Source organism: Schistocerca americana, chromosome 3, assembly GCF_021461395.2.
Source record: "Schistocerca americana isolate TAMUIC-IGC-003095 chromosome 3, iqSchAmer2.1, whole genome shotgun sequence".
NCBI classification, from domain to species: Eukaryota; Metazoa; Arthropoda; class Insecta; order Orthoptera; family Acrididae; genus Schistocerca; species Schistocerca americana.
In genome coordinates this window covers 427926693-427945455 of record NC_060121.1, presented here as the reverse complement: position 1 = coordinate 427945455, position 18763 = coordinate 427926693, and the positions used below count along the sequence as shown (strand labels likewise).

Genomic DNA, 18763 nt, shown 5'->3' with positions numbered 1-18763 from the left:
CCGACGTAGTTACGTTATACACCATGCTACACGCTACAGTTCAGTGTGATCTTGTGACAGAGGGTTGCAACTTGTGTCAGTGAAGCAGGTAAGTCAACCGAGTGTTATGCACGACTTATAGTACCTCAACAGATATTAGGAACAGAAAAAAATCGGAGACATTACTTCCCATTTTTAGTCTATACTATGGAAGCATCTTCATCACTGTACATCTGTGGCAACCTACATACATTTTAACAGGCTTACTATATTCAGGCTTTGGTCACTCTCTAAAGATTTTTACACCACACACTTCCTTCCATTAACTAACAGACAATGCCCTTCAAGCCTCAGAATTTGTCCTGTCAACTGATGTATTGTATGTGTTTCACTAAAAACTTATTTAAGCTGTGCCATAAAATTATTTTTCAGACAGTTCAGTCCCGTACCACATTCATTGCTCAACCTACCCATCTAACCTTCAGCATTCTTCTACATCATTACATTTCAGAAGCTTCCAGTCTCTTCTCGTCTGAATTTCTTATCGTCCATGTGTCAATTTCATACCAACCTACACACCAAAATCTGCAAGAAAGACTCTCTAACACACAAATTTATGTTGGATGTCATCAAGTTCCTCTTTTCACGACAGCTCATATTTATGTCCCCTCTACTTCGCCCACCATAATTTATTTTGTTAGCCAAATTCCGGAGCTCATCTAATAGTCTTTGTGCCCTTCGACACAATTTGCTTAGGAAATACAGACGTAGATGTAATGTTGTCGTACACACACTGGTGGGCGTGCTCTACCATTGCCCTGTATGGAACAACCGTACATATGTTCGTTAAATGATAGTTCTCAGAAAAAAGGTAGCAGTATGTTGTTCATATACCTATCAGAAGTTATGATTTGGTGACAAATGTGAGTCCAGTCGTATGTATTGCATACTCCTGTTTCTGCATCATAAGATTGACTCTTGAGGGTCTTCAGAACTCCAACGTTCTCTGTAGCCTATCTAACAGAGACCTGTTCGAGGCCCACCAAGGGCCCAAAACTCTTTTGTATGTGTTTCACTACCATGGGGCCCCAGCCTTTGCAGCATCACTTCCTTTCCATGCTGCAAGCTTATACTTCCACTACCCCTTTACTCCTTTGCCTCTCCATCGGATAGTTTTCTTGGCGCAGACCCTGCTTGGATCTGGTTTATGACTGGGACTAGAGCTTCCACTTCTGGTGTTTTCTACAGATTTTCATTAAATAAATATATGGTGGCCTGTGTTGGATTTGGCCTGCCACAGATTTTAAAAATTTTCGAGAAGTGCGGATCTTGCAGGGAAGATCACCCAATGCGGTGTATGCTCCACCTTCATGCCTTCCCATCTTTCCACCCTTCCCTTTAATAAGGTAATACACCCAAAACCTAGTATGGTAACCATCCTGTTATGAGGAAGGAGGAGGGGGCGGGTCATCAGGCACCTGCACGGTGGTAGCCCCCTGCCCACACAGGTATTGCATTGTTGGTGTCTGTGCTGGAGCCTCCCCATGTATGTCAAGGAGTATGTGCCCATTATTACTAGGGCATGGGGACTACAAGCAACAGATTACAGGCCAGGTAGTCATTGCTGAGGCGACGTCATTGTAGCTGTAGCATATGACGCTGTTTTACATGCTGGGAGCAGTCACTCATATTTCTGCTTGGTCTCATGTTCAGTTAGTTTGTCGAGGGTCTTGAGTCCTTGTACTTTCTCTCTCTCTCTCTCTCTCTCTCTCTCTCTCTCTGTCTGTCTCTCTCGAAAACAAATGGTTCAAATGGCTCTGAGCACTATTCGACTTAACTTCTGAGGTCATCAGTCGCCTAGAACTTAAAACTAATTAAACCTAACTAACCTAAGGACATCACACACATCCATGCCTGAGGCAGGATTCGAACCTGCGACCGTAGCGGTCGCTCGGTTCCAGACTGTAGCGCCTAGAACCGTACGGCCACTCCGGCTGGCTCTCTCGAAAACAGTGGAATCTGGTGAGCAGGGAGAATAGAATGGTGCTTTCCGCAGTTGACACAGATGGGAGAGGGGCACAAGGTGATTTCACATGCAGTACTCGACCACATTCTCTACAGATGGGACTAGCAATGTGAAGACATATTTGAAGCACCACATGGGAGGAAGGGGGGTCATATGGTTTCACATCGCAATGGTGTATCATCGCCTTGATCTTTTCAGGTACTGAATCGCCTTCAGAGGCCAAGATGAAGGCACCGGTAGTTACACTATTAGCCCTCGACGCCCTATGAACACGACAGACGAAGTGTACACCCCATCGCTCCAAGTTTGTGTGTAGCCCATCATCAGATTGGAAGACAAGGTCTCTGTTGAAAATGATGCTCTGAACCACATTTTGGCTATTATGGGGAGTGACAGTCACTGGTACGTCAACGTATCACAAGCGAGCAGCGCCCGAGTCTGGGCAGGGGATCTTATTTTTGATCACAACTGACCCACTTTTCATTATACAGGGTGTTACAAAAAGGTACGGCCAAACTTTCAGGACACATTCCTCACACACATATAAAGAAAATGTTATGTGGACATGCGTCCGGAAACGCTTAATTTCCATGGTAGAGCTCATTTTAGTTTTGTCAGTATGTACTGTACTTCCTCGATTCACCGCCAGTTGGCCCAATTGAAGGAAGGTAATGTTGACTTCGGTGCTTGTGTTGACATGCGACTCATTGCTCTACAGTACTAGCATCAAGCACATCAGTACGTAGCATCAACATGTTAGTGTTCATCACGAACGTGGTTTTGCAGTCAGTGCAATGTTTACAAATGCGGAGTAGGCAGATGCCCATTTGATGTATGGATTAGCACGGGGCAATAGCCGTGGCGCGGTACGTTTGTATCGAGACAGATTTCCAGAACGAAGGTGTCCCGACAGGAAGACGTTCGAAGCAATTGATCGGCGTCTTAGGGAGCACGGAACATTCCAGCCTATGACTCGCGACTGGGGAAGACCTAGAACGATGAGGAGACGTGCAATGGACGAGGCAATTCTTCGTGCAGTTGACGATAACCCTAATGTCAGCGTCAGAGAAGTTGCTGCTGTACAAGGTAACGTTGACCACGTCACTGTATGGAGAGTGCTACGGGCCAGTTGTTTCTGTACCATGTACAGCGTGTGCAGGCACTACCAGCAGCTGATTGGCCTCCACGGGTACACTTCTGCGAATGGTTCATCCAACAATGTGTCAATCCTCATTTTAGTGCAAATGTTCTCTTTACGGATGAGGCTTCATTCCAACGTGATCAAATTGTAAATTTTCACAGTCAACATGTGTGGGCTGACGAGAATCCACACGCAATTGTGCAATCACGTCATCAACACAGATTTTCTGTGAACGTTTGGGCAGGCATTGTTGGTGATGTCTCGATTGGGCCCCATGTTCTTCCACCTACGCTCAATGGAGCACGTTATCATGATTTCATACGGGATACTCTACCTGTGCTGCTAGAACATGTGCCTTTACAAGTACGACACAACATGTGGTTCATGCAGGATGGAGCTCCTGCACATTTCAGTCGAAGTGTTCGTACGCTTCTCAACAACAGCTTCGGTGACCGATGGATTGGTAGAGGCGGACCAATTCCATGGCCTCCACGCTCTCCTGACCTCAACCCTCTTGACTTTCATTGATAGGGGCATTTGAAAGCTCTTGACTACGCAAACCCGGTACCAAATGTAGAGACCCTTCGTGCTCGTATTGGGGACGGCTGTGATACAATACGCCATTCTCCAGGGCTGCATCAGCGCATCAGGGATTCCATGCGACGGAGGGTGGATGCATGTATCCTTGCTAACGGAGGACATTTTGAACATTTCCTGTAACAAAGTATTTGAAGTCACGCTGGTACGTTCTGTTGCTGTGTGTTTCCATTCCATGATTAATGTGATTCGAAGAAAGTAATAAAATGAGCTCTAACATGGAAAGTAAGCGTTTCCAGACACATGTCCACATAACATATTTTCTTTCTTTGTGTGTGAGGAATGTTTCCTGAAAGTTTGGCCGTACCTTTTTGTAACACCCTGTAGAGGTGGCTGCCACTTCCCCAAACTTGTCTCTTAAGTTCTCCACGAAGAATAAGGGCTTTGTGGCCAAGAAGGAATGCCCATCCATCCTTGGGCAAACAAAGTATTGCAGGGAGTATTTTTCTTCTTGCACTTAGCCATAGTATCCTCCTATAATGTGGACAGAGAAGGGAGGGCCTGATCTCTCTGCATTGAAAGAGAACTTTCCTTTCATAGAGACTTCTGGGGCCATGTGGCCACCAGTGAAAGATAACTTCATCTGCTTCATTTGTGGATAATCCACAACAGAGCCACTCATTCCCCACTCCGAGCAGTGGCTCTTCCCATGGGCAATGGTACTCCAGCCCTTTACACCTTCTACAGTGGGCCCTCAGAGCTGCTCAGCCATGCTTGCCACCCTCATGGTTGGGGGTTGCCATCTTGCTGCTTTCTTCACACCTACTATGGGATCAATGATTTCCCACCCACCAGGGACGTAGGTCCTCACCTTCCAGTTGGAGACAAATCACCTTGCTCTGGCTTCTCTCACCAGGAATGTGTTCCTCGGGATATTTTCTTCCAAGGTTTCCACTGGTCTACAACTGGACGCCAGCCAGTGGCTGAAGGAGCCATAGGCTGCTGGTTGCGAGGATTCACGATCATCTTTACCTGAAACTCATTCAGGGAAGCCATTGCAGTCATCGAAATCCTCTAAAGAGAGGAAATAAAAGAAAAAGTCCTCCAAGAAGAACATGCCAATGGACCCCACACCACCAGATCCCGCCTGTTCCACTCCTTCCGCCAAGGAGAAGATTCTAGACGCCCCTGAGGCCTTGGTTTAAACCACACGACAGAACCCAGAATCTATGTATATTGATGCCATAGCCCCTGAACCAGTGGGAACAGATGACCCCAGACATATCCTGCCTCACCACATACTGAAAACATTATCCTCCAGTGGAACTGCAGCGCTTTTCCAGCACTACGTCATCTTTTAAAGCACCTCCCCTGTTCTTACATTCCCATACGGGAGACTTGGGAACCAGCAACACAGACCCCAGCCCTTCGTGGATACCAGGGACATGAGAAGAATCGTGCTATGACAAGGTGTTTGGTGGAATTTGCACATATGTTCTGGACACACTATATAGCGAAACTTGTGCTCTTAATACACCTTTAGAGGTTGTGGCTGTTTGGGTAAGGGCATTTTAGGATATTACCATCTGCAATGTTTGCTCCCTATGTTTCAGAACATATTGTTTGCATTGGTTTCTCAGCTCCCTCAGCCTTTCCTAATCTTTGGTGATTTCAACGCCGACAATCCTTTGTGGTGTGGAACCCGATCACTGGCCGCAGTGAAGACCTCAAAAACATGCTTGCAACGCTTGACCTTTGCCTTTTGAATACTGATACCCTCACATACTTCAGTGTGATGGATGGAACTTTCTCGGCCATCGACATTTAGATCTGCAGCACTTGCCTTCTATCATCCATTTTCTGGAGAGTTCACGATGACCTGTGTGGTAGTGGCCACTTTCCAATCCTCCTGTTCCTTCCTGACCATCACTTCCATGGACGCCTACCCAGATGGGCTCTTAGCAGTGTTGACTTACTTTCTTTCGCCTTTGCTGTCGCCCTTGGCTCCCTGCTGCATGTAAATATCGATGAGGCAGTTTGGAATACAACTACAGTGATTATTTCGGCAGCTGATTTGGCAGTACCCTGTTCCTCTGGCCTGCCCTGACAGAAGATAATACATTGCTGGTCATTAGACATCGCAGAGGTCATTATAGATCGTAGGCGGGTTCTCCAGCGCCATAAGCGGTATCCATCAATGGAGCATCTCACTGCCTTTAAACAGCTCTGTACCTATGTCCACCACCTAATAAAACGGCAGAAACAAGAATGCTGGGAACATTACTTTTCAACATTGAGCCACGTACTTCCTCTTCGCAGGTTTGTGTAAAGATGAGGTGACTCTACAGATGCCATACATCTGCATGTGTACCTGGTATTACCTTGACTGGCGCTGTCTGCACTGTCCTAGACCCTGTCGCCGAACAGTTTGCTCTGTGTTATGCTCGAGCCTCTGTGTCTGAGAATTATCAACCTGCCTTTCATCTCCTAACAATGGGTGGAGCGAAAGCTTTACCTGTATAATGTTCCAGTCAGCTAGTTGGAATCTGTCGGTGTCCTAGCCCACTGCCCTGATACAGCTCCAGGGCTGGCCTGCATCCACAACCAACTGATCAAACATCTACCAGTGGATTGTCAACGCCATATCCTTGTCATCTTTAACCACATCTGGAGTGAGGGCGAGTTCCCATCACAATGGCGAGAAAGCGTCATCGTCCCAGTACTGAAACTCTAGAGATGGACAATTACCTCCCAATTATACTCACAAACATTCTCTGTAAGTTGCCTGAATGCATGGTGAACCAGTGACTATGTTGGCTCTTTGAGTCTCAGGGTCTTCTGGCTCCATCCGAGCGTCGTTTTCGTCACACTGTTCCGCTACTGATGATTTGCTTTAACAGGAGTCTGCCACTAAACAGCTTTTGCTCTATGTCAACACTTGAAGCCATCTCCTTCGACCTGCAAAAGAATTATGGCAATACATGGCGATAAAACATCCTTGCTACTTTCCACAAGTGGGGTCTCGATGGTTTAGTCCCAACTTTTATCCAGATCTTCCTGTCACACCATATTTTCCAAGTTAGAATTGGTACTTCCTACAGCACCCCCCTTTAGCTAAGAGAATGGGGTCCTGCAGGGCTCTGTACTATGTCCCTCTCTCTAGTAGCCATGAATGGTGTAGCAACAGTTGTGAGGTCCTCAGTATTACCTCCCTTGTATGCTGACGACTTTTGCCTCTGCTGCTGCTCCTCCTCTAGTGTGGGTGTCGCTGAATGAACGTCGACTGCATGGCGCCATATGAAAGGTGAAGGCATGGACCCTTACCCATTGCTTCCTGTTCTCAGCTGCCAAAACTGGCATCATGCACTTCTGTCGAATTTGTATCGTTCACCTGCAAACAGAACTTTACTTCGATGACCAACTATCGAAAGTGTTGCCTGCACCTTATTAAACTTTGTTGCCTGAGTAACAGTAGCTGGGGTAAAGATCGTACTACCCTTCTGCAGCTTTATAAAGCCCTGATACAATCTCTTCTTGTTTATGGAAGTCTGTCATACAGTTCAGCATCGCCCTCAGAATAGCGGATACTGGATCCAATACACCACTGTGGGGCTCCACTTCCGACAGGAGCCTTTTGAATTAGCCCCGTGAACAACTTATTCATGAAGGCTGGGGTCCCTCCATTGTGGACCAGGCGCCAACAACAGCTTATCAATTATCCTCTAAGCATCTGAACGACTGTTTCTGCTATCCAAACATGGAAATCCACCTCCCACAATGGCTACCCAGAACAGGGATTCTGATCGCAATCTGTATCTGGTCTCTCCTCTGAACTAAAGTTGTTTCATCGTCCACCTGTGCTCCAGGCTCACTCATGTGCACCTCCATTGTACATCCCTTGGTCACAGCTTCATCTTGACCTATCACAAGATCTGAAAGAGTTGGTTTCTCCTGAGGCCCTCGGTCACCAATTTTTCTACATCCTTGACACACTCTGGGGCTCAGAAGTAGTCTATACTGATGGCTACATGGGTGCTGGTCACGTGGCCTTTGCTTATTTTCATGGGATATATTGAACGGTGCTCCTTGCCGGATAGCTGTAGTGTTTTCACATGGAGATGGTAACTATTTTTCATGCTCTTTAGCATATCCATTCCTGCACCAGTAGGTCCTTTTGTCATCTGCAGCGACTCTTTGAGCAGTTCGCAAGCTCTTGACCAGTGTTACACTCGCCATCTCTTGATCGTTGCTACCCAGGATTCACTGTATGAACTTGAACAATATGGATGTTCAGTGACCTTTGTCTGGACCGAAGATCTTTTCAGGGAATGAGCGTCCTGGGAAATGAGCTTGCTGATAGCCTGCTACCAGTAAACCGACTCTTGAGATCGGTATTCTGGAAACAGACCTCCAATCGGTATTATGGTGTCATGTTTTAGGAATCTGTAATATGGAATGGCTCCCTCTGCCTTCGCCAAACTAGCTGTGAGTGATAAATGAGACTATGAATCTGTGGAGGCCCTCCATGCAGGACTCTCTTAAGGACTCTGCTCTCCTTTGCCGGCTGTGCATGGGCCATACTTCGCTGACTGGAGGTCATCTCCTCAATCGTGAAGACCCACACCACTGTCGTTGTAGCTTCCGTCTGATGTTGGTCCTCATGTTGCTGGACTGTCCCAACCTTCCCGCCCTGCTGCTTACTCTTAATCTCCCTGACTCGCTACCTGTGGTGTTAGGAGACGATGCCTCAGTGGCTGACTTAATTTTACGTTTTATTCGTGAAGAGGAATTTTACCACTCACTTTAAGGGAGAGTCACTTAATGTTATCGGCCCATAGAGAGGCTGGCAAAAAACAATGTTGTCACCTCTGCCTGTGGCTGTCTGGGCTTGACGATCCAGCCCGGTCTTCACCCTAACTGCTCTTTTACTCTTCCTCCATCCTCTCACATAGTCTGTTACACTTGTTCATGTTTTGTCTCTCTATGCTTCTCTTGCTGTCTTTCCTGGGCCATATCTGAGCGGGGTACCTCTGGCAAGTGGCGGGGGCTGGAATATGTATGTCTCTTCATTGCAATCTGCTTTCGTGAGTTTCGGGCTGCTCCCTAGATGGGGCATCTTGCCTGCTTTTCTTTCTGTTTCCCTTTCTTCTTTTTGTTACTTATCTCGCATTCGTTGACCTTTCGTATGCTGCGGCCAACCACGAATTCCTCTGATGCGCCAACCTCTTCATCTCAGAGTAGCAGTTGAAATCTAAGTCCTCAATTATTTGCTGGATGTATTCCAGTCTCTGTCTTCCTCTACAGTTTTTGCCTCCACAGCTGCCTCTAGTACCGTGGAAGTCATTCCCTGATGTCTTAACAGATGTCCTATCATCCTGTCCCTTCTTCTTGTCAGTGTTTTCCACATATTCCTTTCCTCTCCAATTCTGTGCAGAACCTCCTCACCCCTTACCTTATCAGTCGACCTAATTTTCAACATTCCTCTATAGCACCACATCTCAAATGCTTCGATTTTCTTCTGTTCCGGTTTTCCTAAGGTCTGTGTTTCACTACTATACTATGCTGTGCTCCAAACGTACATTCTCAGAAATGTCTTCCTCAAATTAAGGCCTGTGTTACATACTAGCAGGCTTTTCCTGGTCAGGAATGCCCTTTTTGCTGGTGCTAGTCTACTTTTGCTCCATTGTTACTTTGCTGCCTAGGTAATAGAAATCCCTAACTCAGTCTACATCGTGACCATCAATTCTGATGTTAAGTTTCTCACTATTCTCATTTCTGCTCTTCTCATTACTTTCGTCTTTCTTCGATTTACTCTCAATCCATATTCCGTACTCAATGGACTGTTCATTCCATTTAGGAGATCACATAATTCATCATTTTCACTCAGGATAGCAATGTCATCAGCGAAGCGTATCATTGATATCCTTTCACCTTGAATTTTAATTGCATTCCTGAATCTTTTATTTCCATCATTGCTTCTTCGATGTACAGATTGAAACGTAAAGGCGAAAGACTATATGCCTGTCTCTCACCCATTTTAATCAGAGCACTTCGTTCTTGGTCGTCCAATCTCATAATTCTCTCTTGGCTCTTGTACGTCTCTCCCTATAGACTTCCCCTCTTTTTCTCAGGATTTCGAACATCTCACACCATCTGACATTGCCGAACGCTTTTTCCAAGTCGATAATCCTATGAACGTGTCTTGATTTCTCTTTAGTCTTGCTTCCATTATCAACCGCAAGTCATATCCGCCTCTCTGGTGCCTTTATCTTCCCTGAAGCCAAACGGATCGTCATTTAAAGCATCCTCAATCTTCTTTTCCATTCTTCTGTATATTATTCTCTCGTCATAAACTTGGAAGCATGAGCTGTTTGTTAAGCTGATCGTGCGATAATTCTCGCACTTGTCAGCTCTTGCAGTCTTCGGAATTGTGTGGATGATATTTTTACGAAAGTCAGGTGGTAAGTCGCTCCTCCAAAGCTCCTTTGACTTCTTATTCTAATACTGGATGCCCTGTCTCTTCTAAATCGTCTCCTGTCACAACAGACAAATCTCCCTCTTGTAGAGGCCTTCAATGTACTCTTTCACCTATCTGCTCTCTCCTCCGCATTTGAGAGTGGAATTCCCGTTGCACTCTTAATGTTACTACCCCTGCTTTTAGTATCATTGAAGGTTGTTTTGACTTTGCTATATGCTGAGGCAGTCCTTCCGACAATTATTTCTTTTTCGAATTCTTCACATTTTTCATGCAGACATTTCGTCTTAGCTTCCCTGCCCTTCCTGTTTATTTCATTCCTGAGCGACTTGTATTTCTCTGTTCCCGAATTTCCCTGAACATTTCTGTACTTCCCTGTTTCATCAGTTAACTGAAGTATTTCTTCTGTTATCCATGCTTTCTTCGCAGTTACCTTCTTTGTACCTACCTTTTTCTTTCCAACTTCTGTGATCGCCCTTTTCAGAGACGTCCATTCCTCTAAAACTGTACTGCATACTGGACTATCCCTTGTTGCTGTATCTATAGCCTTAGAGAACTTCAAGCGCATCTCGTCATTCCTTAGTACTTCCGTATCCCACTTCTTTGCGTATATATTTTTCCTGACTAATCTCTTAAACTTCATCCTACTCTTAATCACTACTGCATTGTGATCTCAGTCTATATCTGCTCCTGGGTATATCTTATAATCCAGTATCTGATTTCGGAATTTGTCTGACGATGATGTAATCTAACTGAAATCACTGTATCACCTGACTTTTTCCAAGTATATCACTTCTTCTTGTTGTTCTTGAACAGAGTACTCGCTATTGCTAGCTGAGATTAATTACAGAACTTAATTAGTCCCTCTCCTCTCTCTTTCATTGTCCCAAGCCCATATTCTCCTGCAACCTTTTTCCTCCACTTCTTCCAATCCCCCTGGAACATTAGATTTTCATTTCCCTTTACGTACTGTATTACCCTTTCAATAACCTCATATAATTTCTCTATCTTTTCACCTTCGGCGTGCGACGTCGGCATGTATACCTCAACTATCGTTGTTGGTGTTGATTTGTGTTTTGCTGTCGATTGTGATAAGAACACCCCTATCACTGAATTGTTCACAGTAACATACTCTCTGCCCTCTGCTGACCCTTACTGTATCTAGATTAAGCCTTTGAATTTTCCTTTAGAGATTTTCTATTTTCCCTACCATGTTAAAGCTCCTGACACTTCATACCCCAACTCGTAGAACATTATCCTTTTGTTGATTTTTCAATCTTTTTCACATGGTCATTCCCTCCCAGAGATCCGCAAACTTTTGTCAATGGAGAGATCATCATGACAGTTTTTCAGTTGTCAATGGAGAGATCATCATGACAGTTTTTCAGTTACAGGACACATGTCCTGTGGATACACGTCGTGTGTTTTTAATGCAGTGTTTTCCCTTGCCTTCTGCATCTTCATGCCATTGATCATTGCTTATTCTTCTGCCTTTAGGGAAAGTTCCTCATCCCAAGGACAAGAGAGTGCCCTGTATCTCTGTCCGCTCCTTCGTCCTCTTTGAAAAGGCAGTTGGTAGAATGAGGGTGACTTCTTATGCCGGAAATCTTCGGCCGGCAATGCTATTAATAAAATTTGAACGGTAGTGGGTTTCGATCCCGGGACCAAGAATGATTAGATTATTAATCACCACGGGTGCATTGGTAATAACTGCATCCAGTTCTGGTTCTATGGTCCTCTCATGACTGATATATATAACTGTTCATTTGTTTTTTCTTCTGTTCATTTTCAGGTTAAAAAAAAAATTATCAGTCACTTGTCCTTGGAGCAATGAAAGTGGATTTTAAAGGTTATTGGAAATGTGAAAACGTGAGGGAAGAAAAGAGGCGATCATGGGCAGAGTTCGATACTCCGCCATCGTGTAAGGATAAGGAAATTATGCGACAAATTTGAGAGGGAAAGAAGTGTGTGTGATCTAAAGAAGGGACGGTGTGACAGGAAGAAGTCAGTAGCGGACGAAAGAGGGGAGGACGCAGTGGTACGAGGTTTCACAAGATCCCCAAAGAATTCCACACGGCCAGCAGTGCGTGTATCAAGTGTAAGCAAATAGTGTTCAGCGCATTTTAAAGCAAGCAATGTATTACATTCCCGAGTTTCTTCACGCGATGAATGAGGACAATCCGGATAAGCGCCTTGCATTTTGTGAATGAATTTGCTATAATGAACACTTGACTGCTTTCATTGTTTGTTCTGATAACGTAACGTTAAATTGAATGAAACCATCAATAGCCGTAACTATGTGCTGGGCAAGAGATAATCCCCATGTTACGAAAGTACGAGCTGTTAATCTTCCTGTGTTACCAGTGGGGTGGTGGGGGTGTGGTATGTCTGTCAGAAGGCTTGTAAAGCCAGTTTTGTTTTAAGGGAACAGTGACAGATGTGAAGTACCTTACCATGTTGCAGGAAAGAATTGTACCAGATGTTGACCAGCTGTACCGAGAAGATTTTCTTTTTTCTTCAGCCTGACGGTGCTTTGTCATCTTACCATCGTGACGTGCGGCAATTGCTAGATGAAAAGTTGGTTGAGAGGTGGATAAGCCGACGAGGAAGTATCGAGCTTCCACCCAGAAGCGCCGTTAGTCTTCTGTGCGGGAACTCCGAACATCACCGTCTACGACACAGTCTCGCATGCTGAAATGACATGAGACAATTGTGACTACCCGTGAAACAACCAACTGCAAGCATATCACACTTGTGTCGATGTATTTCGCATCGTTCCAGTTGTATTGATGGCGCTGGAGGAAATGTAGAACATCAGCAGGAAAACATCATTAATAACGTGACTATCTATGTGACTCAGCAATAAATAGTTTTTGAAGTTCAAAGAGTTCAAACCCCTTTGTGGAACACCCTGTAGTTATAATCGTTCTCTCCCGCTAACTGTATTTCTGGCCCATGAACATGAACATGCTAAGGGTCAGTCTGGCTGCTCATCTCGTTCTTTTAGAATAAGTTTATTTGTTCGATGCTCCTAAGATATAGACAGAAATGATTCACTAATTTGGTTCCTTAAATCCATCAGTCGAGCCGAACCCCTATGCACCGTGAACTGAAGCGGACGTGGCCAAGATTATCGCACAATCTAGTTTCCGACGCAAGAGTTACGTAGCTCCACACACATCGATCGTGAGAATGGCGAAGTGCGCGATATAGGCAGTTTTCCGCCAACCATAGACCCTACTGGTTATCGAACCTGCCCTGTTTCCATCCCAGCAACCTAAGATTACAAGCTTGGAGGGAAGAAATGGGTCAAGAGGTTTTCGGTGCTAAGCACTAGTTTTACGCAGAGTTGCAAACACATGTTTTTCTGGGGAATAAAAATTATGGAATCTCGCTGGACCAAATACGTTGAGCTCATTGAAGATTATAATATTCTGTAGTCGAAAAGTTACTTCTCATATCGAACTCTTGTTGGGAGGAAAGAAATGTATCACGTAAGCATACAAACGCGAGTGGTCGTTTACTGTTTTGGAACGTGTCTACTGCGAAATACTTGCCGTTTCATTTTGACTCCAGTACGTCTGTTTCCTCTGGGAATCACGTACACGAGATTTGTTGATCATCTCTCGTATGTTGAATCTATAGTTGTATGACTCATGGTCAACTGTACCTCAACGGAGCAGAAACAAAATATAATGCTGTAGTTTTGCCATCGCTCGTTATCGCGGAGGGCGTTAGGTGTTGCGTGTTTGAGTTAAGTTTCCTGCGAATACTAACTAGAACGAATAGTTTTACGATGCCCTGTACAAAAAGTTAGATGTGCAGAAATTTAACGTTTAATTATGTTAGCACTTAAGTTATGTTTTTAAAGAATTTCTTTTTTGTATGTACATATTAATACATATTTTATGAATTTTTTTTTTTTTTTTCAGGATGAAGTGAACTCAAGATTACAGAACGCACAAAGATCTGACGAATGCATTAAATTTGAAGACATTGTGGAAGATATAGGAAGTAACGGGAAGTTTCAAAAACGCCTAAATATAATTTTTAACTGCGTGTCAGTGATTTTCAACACAACTTCTTCATACAGTAAATTGATAGCTATCACTGTGCCTGATCATTGGTGCCATGTTCCAGGAAGAGAGGCAGCAAATTTCAGCGTAGAAGCGTGGAAAAACCTTACAATACCAAGGCAAGTACATTACTTTTCAAGAAATGGAATAGAGGACCCAGTGGTTGCTCGTAAGACACCACGAAATTATTGAATAAATAACTTTCACAGTTTCAGTGACGTAAGATTTCGTTTATATCATTAATTGTTTTCTATTTATATATTAACAAGCAAAACATGAATGAGAAACATTTATGTTCCTAACCTAATATCTTCTATGTTTCGTAACGCATATTACTCGTATTTCAGACGGGGTAACGAATCAACGTAGTACGCTGTCATCCTCACTGGAATGAGATCGTTAGGCTTTCGGTGGTTTGACGTGAGCGTTATTAGCCTCTGTACCAATCACCTTGCAGTTAGACTACAATTCCTGAAAGTGCAACAAAATGCTAGTGAAACCGATAGAAGTGCTGAGTATTTAAAGTAAGAAAGAATGAATCTCCACTGTGACATGCTGCTCCATTGCGTTCATCGGATACTTCACGTCGGGGTAAATAGCCCTAAATCAAGTGCGAAAGTTCAGTTATTATATGAGATCAGCTTCAATCGATTAAGAGAACTTCTTAAAACGAAACGATGTTAAACAGTATGAAGTGCTTATCAATTTTCAGACAAAACTGTGAGCTAAATTTCCTTGATGTCCAGGTGACAACAAATTAACACTCAATCAGCATACTGATAAAGATGGCCAAATAGCAAAGCTGGTTTTGCGTTCAGGGGATTTTTTTTTCAGAAAAAGGTAGAATTTCATCAGCTAATTCTCAGATTACGTGCCAATGTCAATAAAATATTCTGCAGCAACGAACGATAAGTAAATGGGCTACTTCAGATTAGGCGTTTATCTCTGTAATCAACAATATAAGTAAATGGAATATTCAAACCAACTGTGTAGAATTAAATATAAAGCAAATTTCTATCAGAGTTTGAGAGCCATAAGCATTCGAAGTACTAGGGGTGCATGTAGCATTCTGTAAAGAATAGCTGTGTTCAGACCGGTGTTCTGGTGGCGGAATGTTCATGCAAGTGCGGTGTCCAAACTAGTGGCCATTTTCCTGAAGGCACAACTCAGTGAGCGGTCTAAAGGGACGACGGAAGAGGTGTATGGTTGCTGGTGTCACAGAGCGACAAGCTCCCTGGATGCGATGTTTTTGCTCAAGAGTAAAGGTGGACCAAACTCTTATTTCCAAGTACCAGTTACTGCGGTTACGGTTGTTTTTATACCAGTTACTGTTAAGTTATTAATAACTGTCAGTTACGTTTACTACCGAATGCGCCAGACTGGAGTGCACTTAAATAACTAATCAGGTAGAATCTCTGTTTAGTTTATCAGTGCGATTAAAACTAAGGTTATTGCGAACTGGCAGAAACACTAGCGGAATCGTGCCATAAACTTGCACATTAACTGTCCGTTACATTTCAGTTGATGTTTGAAAAGTTATCGGTGTTTCATGCTACCTTTGTATAAGTTATCGATCGCTATTAGAAATTAATTATCGAAGCTGCTATAGTAATTCTACGAAATATTGCCACAGAACCATTAAACCTGAAGTTGAAGACGTACTTTTGCAGGTACCGTATGAACTAATATGTAAGCTGAACAGTGTACGCAAAATTCGAAGCTTTGTTTCTGGTGCTGCTTACTTAGTGTAGTAAGTGTAGGGTCATGAAGTAAAACACAAAAATAAACGTAACATGTTAGTTTAGTTTACTCCAGTGCAAGATATTCCATCTGAGAAAATTGACAACATGGGAATAAAGCCGGGCTGAGTGGCCGAGCGGTTCTAGGCGCTACAGTCTGGAACCGCGCGACCGCTATGGCGCAGGTTCGAATCCTGCCTCGGGCATGGATGTGTGTGATGTCCTTAGGTTAGTTAGGTTTAGGTAGTTCTAAGTTCTAGGGGACTGATGACCTCAGAAGTTAAGTTTCATAGTGCTCAGAGCCATCTGAACCATTTTTTGGGAATAAAGTTTTGTGACAGATTTGAAAAAATGCTAGATTTCTGCTAAATTTCTTCAACTACCGGCAAGGTCTTAATTTTTTAGTGTGAGTGTGACTAATTATATTTCTCCAAGCCTTCGGAGTGTTCTGTATTTACTACTTTTAGTAATATGTGTAACACGTTTATGAATCAGCCCAAAAAATGTAAAATAATTTTTCCTAGACGTACGGATTCCTAATCCCTTACAGTGTGTCCTGAAAATTTGTTCCTGTGAATTTTTAATGGGTATGACAATACTTGTAAAAATAAAAAGAAAAAACATGAAGCACCTGTAATAGGTGAACTATACATGAATCGATAATATAAGTAACAAAAAATTTTATTGCACTTTAAATGAGACCAATTGTTCAGTGATTTTTCTTAACGGTGGCTATGCTCTACACCCATTACTGTTGTTTATTGCATGTGCCCACATTTATCGTTTTCAATTTTGCAAGTAGTGTCACATCTATTCAAAATTCATGACCACGGATTTTTAGGACTGTCAGTACGATGTTGCGATTCTGTATGGGGCTAGGAGAAATTAATGTATACGCTTTAGTCCGCTCTAAATACGTTGCTTTAACAACTTTTTTATTTAAATAATTACTTTCTGTGTTTTAGTCTAACGCGTGTGAAATTTTTCAGTCGATATCAAATATTTTGCTGACATTACAGCAGCGACATTTGATAAATTTCAGTTTTATATCAGTTTCTCATCATTTGAGTCAACCAACATATTGCTTCCTCCTACGTATGCACCGTATCGCGAAAAGACCACAAAGGTAAAAATTAGAGAGATTAGAGGTCACACTGAGGAGTACCAGCAATCGCCACTACCGCGAAACAATCGCGACTGTTTCAGGAAGGGGGCAATAGCAGTGGTACACGAACTTCCCGCCGCCACGCAACCAGACAAGAAAGCGCATTGATATTGCATTATCATCCGCATCTCAGCTATGTTGAAGGTTTCAGATCTCTAGCTCATCGGGAAGTTAATTTGAAATAAATTGTGTTGAACCCCCTGACGTTCGGCGGTTATTTCCGCAGAAGAATAAAAATACTTGTTCTATTCCAATCTCTGTCCTCTCAGGAAATATCATCGTCTACTTCGACTTTCTGGAGTCCGGGACACGGTTATCAACGTCCAGGTTACTAGTAACGGTAGCCTGAAACCCCAGAGAAGAAGAAATGCGAGAGAGGTTTGCCACACAATAGAAATTTGTACACTCCTACAGTTATTCTCATGAGATATTTTGTAGTCGTCAGTCTTCTGACTGATATGGTGCGGCCCGCCACGAATTCCTCTGCTGTGTTAACTTCTTCTTCTCAGAGCAGCATCAACCTACGTCCTCAGTTATTTGCTGGATGTATTCCAGTCTCTGTCTTCCTCTACAGTTTTTACCCTCTACAGCTCCCTCTAGTTCCATGGAAGTTATTTCCTGATGTCTTAACAGATGTCCTATCATACAGTCCCTTCTTGTCAGTGTTTCCCACTTATTCCTTTCCTCTCCGATTCTGCACAGAATCTCCTCATTCCTTTCATTACGAATCCATCTAATTTTCAACTTTTGTCGGTATCACCACGTCTCAGATGTTAATTTTCTCCTGTGTTCCCGTTTCCCCACAGTCCATGTTTCACAACCACACAATGCTGTGCTCCAAATGTTCGTTCTCAGAAATTTCTTTCTCAAATTAAAGCCTATTTTGATACTAGTAGGTTTCTCTTTACCAGGAATGCCCTTTTTGCCTTTGCTAGTCTACTTTTGATGTCCTCCTTTCTCCGTTATTCATTCGTTATTTTGCCGTCTAGCAGAATAATTCCTGTTCTCATTTCTGCTACTTCTCAGTACTTCCGTCTTTCTTCGATTTGCTTCAATCCATATTCTGTAGGGTACTCACGAGACTGTTCATTCCATTTAGATCATGTAATTCTTCTTCGCTTTTGCTGAGGATAGCAATATCATCAGCAAATCGTATCATTGATATCCTTTCGCCTTGAATTTCAGTTCCACTCTTGACCTTTTTCTTTTATTTCCGTCATTCCTTTTTCGATGTATAGGTGGAACAGTTTTGCAACCTCTTTAATCCGTTCAATTCGTTCTTGCACATCCAGTATTATAGTTACGTGTTGACTCAAGTACATATTGTATATTACCCGTCTTTCCCTATAGCTATCGCCTGTGTTTCACATGATTTCTAATATCTTGCATCATTTTACATTGTCGAAAGCTTTTTCCCGGTCGACGGTTCGTAAGAACGTGTCTTGATTTTTCTTCGGTCTTGCTTCCATTACCAACCGCACGTCAGGCTTCTCTCTCTGGTGCCTTTACTTTTCTTAAAGCCAAACTGAACATCTAAGACATCCTCAATCTTCTTTTCAATAATTCTGCATATTATTCTTGTCAGCATCTTGGATGAATGAGCTGTTAAGCTGATAGTGCGATAA

The 18763-nt window shown here is 43.3% G+C and overlaps 1 protein-coding gene across 1 annotated transcript in view; it reads left to right on the top strand.

Moving 5' to 3' along the window:
- Positions 1-18763, top strand: part of LOC124607103 (solute carrier family 22 member 7-like) — a 180174-nt gene that overhangs the window by 38103 nt on the left and 123308 nt on the right. Inside the window, exon 2 of the mRNA XM_047139300.1 lies at positions 14091-14353. Coding sequence (XP_046995256.1) covers positions 14091-14353 — 263 coding nt within the window. The remainder of the gene's footprint in view (positions 1-14090; positions 14354-18763) is intronic.